The 13631-nt window shown below is 42.1% G+C and overlaps 1 protein-coding gene across 1 annotated transcript in view; it reads left to right on the top strand.

The window, feature by feature from the left end:
- Positions 1-2431: 2431 nt before the first annotated feature.
- Positions 2432-13631, top strand: part of DNAH7 (dynein axonemal heavy chain 7) — a 185016-nt gene continuing 173816 nt past the window's right edge. The window contains exons 1-5 of the mRNA XM_072120857.1: positions 2432-2662; positions 6554-6619; positions 7575-7680; positions 9688-9865; positions 10014-10095. Of these exons, the coding sequence (XP_071976958.1) occupies positions 2654-2662; positions 6554-6619; positions 7575-7680; positions 9688-9865; positions 10014-10095 (441 nt within the window). The 5' untranslated portion in view covers positions 2432-2653. The remainder of the gene's footprint in view (positions 2663-6553; positions 6620-7574; positions 7681-9687; positions 9866-10013; positions 10096-13631) is intronic.

Here is a 13631-nt window from a genome sequence, read left to right as displayed (position 1 = left end):
TGCACGCGGCCGTATAAAAACGCCCGTATACGGCTGGAATATGACTCCATGCATTCAAATGGGCAATACGACCATCAATGTACATGTACAAATATAGAGCATGTCCTATTTTCCACTGTATTTCCATTCTGTACGGCCCAAAGAAGTCAATGGAAAAGTATAAAATACGGGTTAAATACGTGATGCATACAGCTGTGTACCGCATGCTGCAATATATACGTGGAGTATCCAGAACCAGTGGGAGGGGCATTCTGTCAGCCAGCCTATAGGCAGTCGCCCATCACTTGCCAACCCACTGTATTTTATACGGATATGGTAAAATACGTTGCTACGCTGGTGCAATACGCCCCGTATTTACACCCACAATACAGCCGTATATATAGAACAGAAAAGACCATACGGTCGTGTGCATGAGGCCTTAGGCCGCATACACACTGATGTGTGCCCGCTGTACCGTAAAACGGCGGGCACACCGCGCCGGGGAGAGGAGGAGGGGGTGAGTGCCACTCAACCCCGCTCCTCTCCATAGTAATATATGGCGCCATGTCCTATCTTTCTCCGGGCTACAGAACGGTATATGGGGGGCGTATATACGTCGGCTGTATATACTTCCCCTCATATGGCAGTGTGAATGCAGCCTCAGGGTATGAAAACTCCAAGGATCTACTTTTCAAGAGTAGTTAGGCCGCTTTTACACCAGAGCAGGGTTGAACTGTTGTTCCTGCTGCAGCTCACCCTGTCCACCACAGCAGATTCTGCCGCGCTCTGTACAGGGACATTAACTATATGATATTAACCATACAATTGAATAAGACAATTTCACTGTGCACGGTAGCAGCACAGGAAGAAGAGAAGATGAGACTTCCTGGGGAACAGGAAGAGGTCTGTATCTAACAAGAAAATGAGGAGGAGAGTGGGCCACAGTATAAAATAGTGATGGGGGGGGGGGGGGGGGCTACACAATATGAGGGAGGAGATATTCCAGATGCACTTCTTTGCATTGTGTTTTAGAACACATAAGGTCATTTATCAATTTTTATTTTGTGCAAAAATGTGCAACTTTTACGCTTGTTTTGCAAAGTTCACAGTGACAGAGTTTTTTACATTGCCGTGCCTGATTTATCTTAAAAATCCAGATGTGGACATCTGAAACAGTTGCAAATAAACTTCAATCCAGAGCAGATGAAGCTATGGGGTTGCTTAAAAATTGGAGACTTTTGTGTGATTTTCACACAAAACTCAAAAAAAACAACAGACTTACATGCCTCAGGCAGCAACCACTAAGGCTACATTATCACTAACGTATGGGGGACGTATATACGGCCGACATACGTCCCCCATACACTTCTATTGGCGCACGGCACCCTACGGGAGCGGTACTGTGCAGCACACGTGCGGCACCGTACCATTCCGTACCCGGGAAAAAGATAGGACCTGTCCTATCTTTTCCCGTAATACGGCGCCGTGCGCCATAGGTTGCTATGGAGAGGGGCGGGGGTGAGCTGCGCTCACCTCCTCCTCCTCTCCCCGTACACTGCCGTTGCCCGCTACGGTACGGTACGGGCGGGCAACTGCAGTGTGAATATAGCCTAAGATAAATCAGGCAGGCAAAAAAAGATACCTCCTGGATCGGGACGTGCTAATGCGTCCAGATCCTGCCAAATGTCAGTGTTTCTTTCATAACTAAACACAAAAGATATCGTCCAAATTTTTAAACTAATTTCAAGCACAATATTTCACGAGAAAACATTTTCAAAATCCCCTGGATATGTTAAACCGTTCCACAGCTATAAACACTTGGGGTACATTCACACGAACATTTTGGGGGTGTATATATACGTCCCCCATACACGGCCATGGGTGCACGGCCAAATATTGCTATGGAGAGGGAAGGGGGTGAGCAGCACTCATCCCCTCCTCCTCTCCCCGGCGCCAATGTAAGCCCGCCATACTACATCACGTGAATGTAGCCTTTTAGTGACAAGGGGCAGAAAAATGTGGTTGTGTTTTGAGGCCACAATATTCCAGAAGGGACACAATGCAATACAGCAGTGTTTTTATAGCCACTAAAGCTGTGCTATGTGATGCGGTTTTGCTGGCAAGGACAATGCATTATGTGAGGGCTGCCTAGGCATGTACATGTTATATTTCCATGTAGCATTTGGTGGGCCCCCAGACTCACTACTTTCACTACTGGGCCCTAGGACTCAGAACAAGGATTTATGTTTGGAGTCTTATACTGTCTGTGGTAAGTTACAGGCTCAGGTCCCTATTCCCGGACACGTAGTAATTTTGGGGGTTCTGCCTCGAATATGCCGTTCTATAGATCACGTGGGAAGGTAATTGCCTCCTGCTCTCCCCCGCCCGTTACCCCTGGCTGCATGTACACAGCTCCCTGCCAGTCATCGCCCCGCCCCGCCGCACTGATTTGCTGCTTCCATAGCGACGAATAGACGCGGCTCAGCTCGTGCAAGACTCGCAAGTAACAAGCGTCACTGTAACAGGCGACTTCTCTGCGGGACGAGAAATAAGTGTATATTGTACATGGCGGAGAAGACGCACTAGAGGCAGTCCCGAGTCTGCGGCGTGTTCTGACAGTGCGGTTACCCCGGGGATCAGCAGATCTGCTGCAGCGCTGCGACCTAAGCGCACTATGGAGCAGGTAATCGGACATAACGTTACAACGAATAAGCCCCGGGCCCCGGATGTAGCCCGGGATAGGGCGGATGTAGCACGGGATAGTGGGGGGCTCTGGCAGCCTTTCTATGTTACTAGGTGTCATACCAGCTGTGGTTACATCAGGGCTGTACAAAGTCTGCTATACTCCATAAGTGAAAGGTTTCCATTTTAACCACTTCCTTACCAGACCAGTTTCAGATTTTTATTATTTTCCATTTACAGGGGGGATTTATCAAGGACTGGCATATACAGGGGAACATCGGGCATTGGTGCTCCCTGTGCCAACGCTTGATGAATCGCCCTGTAAGTGGAAAAAGGCCCTTAGTTTATCCGACCGCACAATTCTATGGCGCAGACTCTATAGGTAATAGCGGAAACACTATGGACCATGCCACACCCACCTGCCGTAGAGGCGGCATAAGGGGCAATAATGGCAATTCTTTGCGCAGTCCCTGATAAATCCTCCACCCCCACGGAGTAGTAAGAGGGCTTGTTATCCGCCAGACAATTTGTACTTCCTACATTTAATCTTCTGTGCAATGTACTGGGAAGCTGGAATAAAAATTCCAAAAACTTTAAAAAAAAAATGTTTTACTTAGAATTTTTTTAAAGAGACCAGCTGACATTTTCATTAATACTACTTTGAGAACTGCACAACCTTTTTATTCAAATGTTTATGGGTGTCAAAATGACAGAAAAGTGTCAATTTGGAGGACAGATCCTCTTTTTACTTCATGTGTCTGGCTTTGGAGTTAGTCTATGCAGAGCGTGGATGGGTGCTGACGATGTCATAGTAGGAGGATCGAAAGCCTCTTTCACATATTTGCATATTAAGGTGATAAAACATTTCAAAAGTTTGAGGGCTACTGAAGGATTGGACCTAAAGAGGGCTCAGATGCTATTCATTAGATCAACCTGCCACCAGATCTGCTTTAATAGGTAGTTCCAAGATGTGTTCAGGATGTCTGACTGTAAAAAGATTGAGCTGTTGTTGACTTTTTCTTCGTTGGCCTGATGGCACACTTCTTTGTATATCACCAACATGTTGGAAGGAACTGATTGTCCCTGTTTATTAGCTAAGCCAGCCACCTTCTCTGTCTCTACTTCAGCCATGATGGAATCGGGAGCTGGCAAACCTGAGGAACCGAGCCAGACAAATAAGCCCTTTGAGAAGAAAGAAACTTCATGTCACTGTTGGCAAGCATACAGTGTCAACACATTAAAGTAAAAGCGTCACCAAATTTCATTTTTCTTTATTAAGCCATACAATAAAATGTATCACTTTTTAGAGATCTGTGTTTCTATTCTAATTGTAGTTTTTTTCTTCTAATTTTTGTCCCTAATTGTGGGGCTGCCATCTTACCTGAGCCCTAGCATTTAGTGATATGCTTTACAGGAGCTTCATGTCAGCAGCAATAGATTGGAGCCGACACATTGAGGTCCATAGAGAGGTCATGCTCTTTGCAGAATGGAGCTGGGAAATATGCAAATATGTTTCCAGGATGGGTTAAGGAAAACCACGCCTCTTTTGCTATGTAAGGCAGCCCCCTTACCATCAAACATGACTTTCTGGAAACCTAATGACATGATGTGGGAATTAAACCAAACAAGCATATCTATTCTAGAAGGAAATGATTCCCAACTGTAGACAACACAGCACTAGATGTAGGAGGGTTTTTTACTAGCGTGACCAGTTCCCTTCGCTGTACTGAAGAGACACAAACACGTTGAAACAGTGCTCTCCTCTGTTGAGAGTCTGTTCCTTCTGGCATATATATATTGGTTTGGCTTTAATCACACATCATGTCACTGAAGGCCATGCTTGATGGTAAGGGGGGGGGGGGGCTGCCTTACATATTAGCAATAAAAGGTGTGGTTTTCCTTGTCCCATCCTGGAAAACCTATTTCCCAGACTCCCCTTGTGGAGCCTCAGTGGCTGTAAATCTCCACACGCCTGCAAGATGGCCTTAATTGGAGGCGTTAAAATTCTGTGACATCATTGAAGGGCAGTCGCTGGCACAAGCTGGGGTGTAATAAGTGGGTCAGCTCTTTCCCTTACAATTGGGATGCCCCCTGGTTCTATGCCAGGGTTGTGGACTTTGTGAGGGATCACCATATGGAGGGACTGAAACCGAACCATTCACAAGCTCATCAGAGCTAAGTACATGAAGAGCAGCTTTCAGGTGTTACCCCTGACATGGCAGAGACTGTTTGGACTTACGTGTCGTGGGACCGACTTTCCAACAAGCACATGGACTTAATGTAGGTGGCCATCAAGGGGCGTCTGCCCTTTAGGTCATGGCAAGGCGATTGCTGATGGGAAGATAGAGATCACATGAGATCACATCCATCTGGAGCCAATTTATGGTCAGGAATGTCCGACAGGAGGTTTTTAAATTTCCATATCAATAAAGCAGTGCAGAACATTTAATAGATGTATATTAGCTAATTTCTTCCCCCCCAACAATTACAAAATATGAGGCAAATTGGCCAACCCCTTGAAGACCAAGTTTTTTCGGCTTTTCACTCTGCTCCTTCCACAAGCTATAACTTTTTGATTTTTTTCATATACCAGTGCTTTTTATCTGGGAGACAAATTGGGCTTTCTAGTGTAATGTAGCTTTCTAGCGCATCATGTACTAGAAAGCTGGAATAAAAATTCTGAATGTGGTGGGACTGGCAGAAAACCACAGTTACGCCATATTCTTTTTTTTACGGCTTTCAATGTACGATCTAGATGATATGTCTCCTTCATTTTCTGGATCAGTATGATCACAGAAATACCAAATTTAAACAGTTTAGTTATGTTTTAGAAAATTTTAAAAACCCTGTGTTAAAAAAACACACTCTGCATTTCAAAACTGTATTACCTTTTGATCACTTTTTATTAACATTTTTGATTGGAAGTAAAATGGCAAAACAGTAATGATACGGACATTAGGGTGCTATTTTCTGTTACTAGGTTCACTATTAGGAATAATTGTTTTACTATTTTGATTGATCAGACATTTTTGGATATGGCGATACCGGTTTATGATTTGAAATCATGTTTATAATTTGAAATTTTAGTTTATTTTTTACAGTTTTTTAAAAGGGGTATTCTCAAATATACTCAGAATAACAATATAACATTCTCTAACTCACTGTTATTAACAAAAATACAGAATTTCACAGATATAATTCGAACTTGTCTCTATCAGTCCTGGTGTACACAATTTTGCTTGCCCCTGGATCTGACCCTCAATCTTCTTTTAACTAGGCTCGGGCATGGCAGATTCTTCTCATGAATAGTTTCTCCTGTCTGCTCCCTGCAGCGGTCCCCACCCTTGTATTCCAAGAAGAACTCACACAGACACTCACATGGTCATTTCCTGCCGGCAAGCAGCATAGTGAGGAGACTAAATCTACAAGCTACGGACAGATAAGATGTATATAGCAGGGGATGGGTGCATATAGCAGAGCTCACTATGTGTAGCTGAGTTAGCAGAGCTGAGAGTGTCATTGTGTGTTATTTGCATCTCATGGATCTCATCATCTCTCATCTCTGATGTGTCTTATCTCTCTTTTTATATGTGTCAGATACTAGTGTATGTACTAGTGAAACCTGTACCCTAATAATGTAATCAGGATGTCAGCACACAGGGATCATAATATGTCTGCTTAGAGAGTACATGCCTACAATATTACACTGGCCATCACTGTAAAATACTTATAGGCGCTAAAACAGCAATAAAACTGAGTAAAATTGTAAAGGTATATTTTATATCCCTGAATAACCCCTTTAATCACATGTGCAGTATTCATGTTTTAGTGCCATGATTTAATCAATTCTTTGTGCAAAATCATATTGTTTTCATTATATTTGTTTCAACAGTCTGCAACCCACAACAAAGGAAGGTTCCCTAAGACTTCTTCAAGATTCTTACCACAGCTACCGGAGGTAATATAGCCTTTTGCCTTTCATTTTCTTTGTTCTATGATGCAGTTTTTGAGGGGTATGTATCATTGTAGGGAAACTTATTGACTCCAGTATACACCTAGGGTGGGAAATGCAGCTGCTACTATTTAATGAAATGTCCCGCAGCCTACCCTCATTAATAAAATGTTGAGTAGCAGAACCCCCTCATTAATAAAATGTTAGCGGAGACCCATTAAAAAATGTCCACCAGACCCCTCTTAAAATAATAAACTCTGTACACAGGCTTTTTTTTTTTTCAAAAGATTTTATTTGATTTTCCAAATAAAATTATTACAACACAAATCAGATTTTTTCCAAGATCAAATACAGGTGTATTATCATAACATAACATATCACATCACTTTATTTTCAATTATTCCTATAAGCATTCTTGGAATTTAAGGGCTCCCCATAGTAGGTCAAAAGCAACAGTGTATCATATAGAGACATATAACCATCTTCTCCATCTTGCTCCAATTTTCCACAAGGTAGAAACCTAATTTTCGTTGGAGAGTGTCGCATGTTTGACACTGTGTCCCATACAAGCTGCCATTATACAATGGTCTCATTTTGTTAGGATAACCCTTCGATTTGAGCAGTCATGACACTAGTTATGTCCTACCTTGGAAAGAGAAACATAGTTCCTTGCAGTCTCAAGAATCTGATAACTTTAACAGACAACCATAACAACCAAAAACAAGTTTTTTTCCAGTGTGCGCCTGTCATCACGCCTCCCCAAATGCTGCAAATACCGCAGTGAAGCAATTGCTTGTCTGAAGAAACCCGGACAGTGCCATAGTTCTACCACCAGTCTATGTTAACTGCTCTGTGATACTTCTTCAAGTTTAAATGGTGACTCTTGGGGAACAACATTTGAAAATATATGGACTGGTATAGGCATTACACTGGAATTAAAAATGATGTAATATGTTTTTAGGTTAGTTCTAAGCCTGAATGGAGAAAGGCCCAACCGTCTTTTCTTTTGAGAGAAGAGAAAGAAGAGGAATCAAACAATGTTAATGATGCTTACAACTTTTCCCAAAGTAAGTTCTGAGAAGCCACCTACAACCATTTTATATAAAAAGAAATGTTTGGCTACCGAAACACCTTGTTGAATTGTGATGTTTAAAAACAGCTGTTTTGTTCTGCTGATTTTAGTTGTAATTTTGCTTATTTTGCAGTGAATACTGCAATTATAAATTATGAATATGTTAAAAATAATATTACACTGTGCAAGATGGAACTTGTTCAAATCATATTCACTACAGGGCTGATGTAAAAGTTATCACTTGCATCCTTGGTTTCTATTTCACTACACGTTAGTGTAGATTTGATAAACCAAATCAAAAAGAAATTCTGAAATAATCCCTTTATTGACTTACACTAGATAAAAAAACCCTGAAGTTAAGCTACTTACAAATGAAAGCATTTTTTTTCAGTATTTGTAAGGCAATACCAGCAGTGGGTCCTTAAGAGAGAAGATGTAACGGAAAGATCTGTATATCTTCTGTATTTAGGGTCCATTTCTGCCCTTAAATAGGATCACAGAGAGATGATGATTAACAATTACTATGATAATAGTTACCTCAACCATATTAAAAAAAATCTTACACCAGTAGCAGCCCTTGGTAATTGCACCTAAAGTATAAATAAATGATTTCAGAAATCAGTACTACTATAAACATAAACCGTAACTTGCATAATTGAAAAAAAATGTCAGTCTTCTATTTTTCTAGCCCCTCTTCCCTGCTCTGATAAGGGAGTTTAAACCTTAACTACTTAGAGACATGGAGAATACTTATCTTGATAATTTAGTTTGGCAATGAGATAGATATATATCTATTAAAGGGGTTATCTGACTGTTCTGAAAAATGTACCTGCTGGGCTGAGGAGTTGTTTTTAAAAAAGTAAATGTATCTCCTCACTATTCAGCACTTCATGTCATGTGAGCAGGGTGATGTCATAAGGTGTCCTTTACCCAATGACATTAACTTCTTATTTATGTATCTGATCACGTGAAATCACAGCATTCCTCAATGGATATTCCTTCCAATCTTCAATGGAGGCATGCAGTGGTTTCATGTGATCAGATACATACATGAGGTAGATATTAAGGGGCTTGTCGACTTTCAGTAAATAACTGATATAGTTTGAGTAATGAAAAGTCATATATTCTTCCGATATACTTTCTGTATCAATTCCTCATGGTTTTCTAGATCTCTGCTTGCTGTCATTCTACAGAAAGCTTCTATGTTTACTTCCAGTGGATAGAAATCTGTCCTTGAACAGGTGGGTGCATAAGCCATTATTATCACAGAGACTGATGATAGTAACGGCTCGTGCACCCACCTGTCCATCACAACACCATGGCCAGATTTGTATCTACTAGAAGTAAGCAATAAAGCTTCCTATGGAATGACAGTAAGCAGAGATCTTGAAAACTGTCAGGAATTGATACAGAAAGTATTTTGGAAAATTGTAATACTTTTCCTTACTCAAACCATATCAATTATTTGTTGAAAGTGGACAATCCCTTTAATGTTACTGGGTAAAGGACCTTAGATGACATCAGCCTGGTCACATAACATGAAGTCTTAATAATGTGCATGTTTGTATTTGTGTTTAGTTAAATATTAACAGACTGCCACTAAGTACTAGATCCATACAGCAGCATGTCCTAGCAGTGACACCTGTCAATCAGGAACAAGGAGGTAAGGCAGTGCAAATAACATTTAATATGCCTGACTCCATTAATATCATTGGGCTCACCTCAGGTGAGTTACATATAAGTTTGCAAACAGTTTTTTTAAACATTGCAGCCATGGAAAATTACCATTTAGGGATAAGGGCAAAGCTTTTTAATCATAGTGTTTATGAATCCTTTATTTTGGGTGGGTTAATATAAAAGGTGTGTTCCATTTAAATGACTGAAACCTGTAGTCAGAAATTCTACATATACCTTATCTGAAATGAAATTTAGTTTGAGAACTCTCAACACCATACTACTTCAATTGTAACAAATGGAAATAAATGTATCATTTAAATTTCAGGTTTTCTTGTCAGTCCAAAGCAGAAAAGAAATAAATTCTTGAGCTCTAGCTTCCCAAAGCCTAGACCATCAAAATATGATGATCTATCCACTGGACCATCTTTAAAAATGAGAAGCAGCTTTTCACACCCAAAAAAGGATCGTGAACAATTCAGAAGTGCCCTTGTTGACATTATAATGTAAGTGACCCATCAGTGGACATTCGTTCTTTTCTTTTTTTAGACTGCATCTAAACAATTCTAAATGTGTCTTGTAGTTTTCAATTGAGAGCTGAATATTTCATATTCATTTGTCTTCTTAATATTACGGTACTTTTTTTTTTTTTAGGAAAAATGATGATGCTACAGTGCAGCCTTTTCAAATGGATCAAAATACATCTGGGACATCCCCACTGGACAAAGACATTTTGGTAAGGAAATTGTATTGCACTCAGATATATTAAAACTGGTGCACTGTGCATTATTTCTCTTTACACCTGCTTTGTGTGAGTTGGGCCACATTATTTAATAGTGTCGCAGCCTCTTAGTTAATCCGGTTCATGATGTGGACACAGTTGAACCTATTTATTTTGGTGCACATGGCTTAATACTGTAGCTACAGAACTGTGTGCACAAACATAATAAATACATACACAAGCCATCATTTGTGTCATTCTGTTCCCGGCTCCCACTGTGCTTCCACTCTGCTATATATTACATGAACATTTTATACATTTACTGTAAAAATTCTGATGGATCTGTGCATTGTTATTATTTAATATTCAGAATGGCAGTTTAAAAACATGATAAATATCCCCTAAGGTATATAGTTATCCAGTGCACTGCCCCCAGTATATAAGTATCCAGCACACTGTCCACACAGTATATAGGTATCTAGCACACTGACCCCCAGTATATAGGTATCCAGGACACTGCCCCCCGTATCTATGTATCCAGCACACTGCCCACAGTACATATGTTTCCAGCACACTGCCCTCCAGTATATATGTAACCAGCACACTGCCCCCAGTACATAGGTTTACAGCACACTGCCCTCCAGTATATAGGTATCCAGTACAATGCCCCCAGTATATATGTTTCCAGTACAATGCCCCAGTATATATGAATCCAGTACACTTCCCCCAGTTTATAGTTATCCAGGACACTACGCCCCCACACAGTATATATGTATCCAGCACACTGCCCCCAATCTATATGTATTCAGCACACTGCCCCTCCCGTACCTCTGTATCCAGCACACTTCCTACCAGTATATATGTATCAAAATAAATTGTTGATGCAAAAATTTGTGTTCAAATGTTTGAAAATTAAATCTGCCTGAAGTAGGAACACTTAAAAACTAACTTTTATTACCATATTAAAATTTGAAAACCACTCTTCAGTAAACTGAATGTTTATTCAGGCTAACCAGTGTGTGTCTCAGATCATAGGTTATTTAGTCCGTAATTCCACACTGGAATAAAGTGCTTTTAAATAGTGTTATCTAGTCCACCATGCGCAGCAACCAGCGTTATCCCTGTGAAGGTAACTTCTAAAATAACGCCCCTCTTAGGTGCTTATGCACACAGTGGACCAAAGTGCTAGTGCAAAGTGAAGGTAGTGCTGAAGATAAAGTGCTACATTCCACTCTCATTTATAATCCTAGCACTCAGCCGAGTAATGATTGCTCATTGGATGCTGATTCTGCCTTGGTCTGTCAGCATTCCTAATCTGCCTAACACATTCTACGCCTGACGCGTTTCTACAATCCCATTGTGTGGGTATTGTGTCATCAGAGGCATGTAAACATATGTAAGGATGTAAGTACAAGAGCGACTGCACATCAAGTTGTTTTCTCATGTGCAGCCGCCTAAGAGTTCTCGGCACTATCTCAGTATATATGTATCCAGCACACTGCTCCCCAGTATATAGGTATTCAGCACACCAGCACACTGCCCTCAGTATATAGGTATCCAGCACACTGCCCCCCCTAGTATATAGTTGTTCAACACACTTCCCCCCAGTATATATGTATCCAGCACATACCCCCCAGTATATAGTTATTCAAAACACTGTCCCCCAGTATATATGTATCCAGCACACATCCTGCCAGTATTTATGTATGCAGCACACTTTCTTCCATGTGTTTCCATAGAAGCGCATATGCGACCAGGCCGAGGCCCACCCCCCGTATGCTAGCTTGTTTTTTGAGTTCAGTGAGCTAGTTAACTTTGTGTGTGGGCCTAATGGGGATGGATAGTCCACACTTTAAGATCCTCCCTGCGCTTGGTGATGGTAAGATTTCCCCAGCTGAAAGACAATGTGGCCTTATCAGGTGCAGACACACCTCTGTCCACCTAACAGGAGGGGTCATGGGTCCCTCCTACCTTGTATTACATCCAGAAACCTGGAGAAGCCATAGTCGTAGGGTTATGGTTCTGGTATCATTAGAGCGGGACAAGTACGACCCCTCCAACTACTGTGTGAGCAGTAACCTGTGAAAGCTGTTTAATATTGTCCTGAAAAGGAGGATCTCCAGCTTCCTCGTCCAGCACAATGTCCTCAGCAAGAGCCAAGCAGGATTCATGCCAAACCATCGCACCACTGACCACCTCTATACCCTACGTCCAGCGTGGTGTAGTGGGGAAAGATATACACCTGTTTTGTGGACTTTAAAAAGGCCTTCAACTCAGTGTGGCACCCAGGTCTCAAACTGCTGGAGAGGGGAATAGGTGGTAAAACCTATGACGCCATCAAAAGCTCCTATACCGAGAACACCTGCAGGGTGACGGTAAATGGAAGGAGAACGGCAGAGACGAGAGGTCAGACACGGCTGCAGCCTAAGTCAAACGCTCTTCAACATCTACATCAATGAGCTGGCTGCAGCCCTGGAGGCCTGCTCCGCACCCGGACTGGAAATCCTGGAGAAATTTAGCACCACCTGGGTACTACCCATCAACCTAAAGAAAACCAATATCATGGTGTTCCAGAGGAGAAAAGGAAGAGTACACCTACCTGGGCCTGGAAATCAACCAATCAGGAAGCTTCAAGCAAGCCATCCAGATGCTCAGAGACAAGGTCTGCACAGAGACAACCTGCCATGCAATCACATCAGGTGACAGTTTGAGCAAAAATCTTTGACAGCATCATATCCTCTATCTGTCTGTATGGCAGTGAGTTCTGGGGCCCACACACATAATGAAACTGGTCAAGGTGGGCTCCAGTCCAACTGAAATAATTCACCTGGAGTCCTGCAAATACCTTCCCCAAGTACAAACACCTCAAATAGGGTGCTATCGTTCTTGGCTTACCTACAGAAGAGCAGTCCAGATTCCTTCCACCATAAAGCCTGGCAGCAGCAGGGGGTCACTGGCAACCTGGGAATCCAAACCAAGCCAGAAACAAACATAGACCAGTGAGGGACACTCACTTAAGGAGACTCTCAGATTTCCACCTGGGCTTCTGCTCCATGGAGGAGATAGAGAAGATCTCCATCCTGCTGGGGGAAGAGGAGACCACAACGGCCATAGCGGCACAATATGTCACTGCCTGCCATAGACTGAAAGACGCGTGATACCATGGACTATAATGAGCCCCCAAACCCCATGTCCCTATCATCCTGTTCCCCATGACCCTGTACCCCAACTTTTTTCCCACAATCCCATATTGTATAATGCTTTGGCAATGCTAAGTTGTATTTGGTCCTGCCAATAAAGCTTCTTTGAATTGAATTGAAAATATGGGTATCCAGCCCACTGCCCCAGTATATAGGAATCCAGCACACTGCCCACAAAGTATAAAGTTATCCAGCACACTGCCCCCAGTATATAGGTAACCAGCACACTGCCTCCAGCATATAGGTATTCAGCCACTGTGCCCCAGTATACAGGTTTCCAGCATACCACCCCCCATTATATTGTTAACCAGCACACTGCCCCCCAGTATAAAGGAATCCAGCACACCGCCC

The sequence above is a fragment of the Engystomops pustulosus genome, chromosome 8 (genome assembly GCF_040894005.1).
Source record: "Engystomops pustulosus chromosome 8, aEngPut4.maternal, whole genome shotgun sequence".
Taxonomy (NCBI): domain Eukaryota; kingdom Metazoa; phylum Chordata; class Amphibia; order Anura; family Leptodactylidae; genus Engystomops; species Engystomops pustulosus.
The sequence above is the reverse complement of the archived record's forward strand: the minus strand, read 5'-3'. Positions and strand labels throughout refer to the sequence as shown.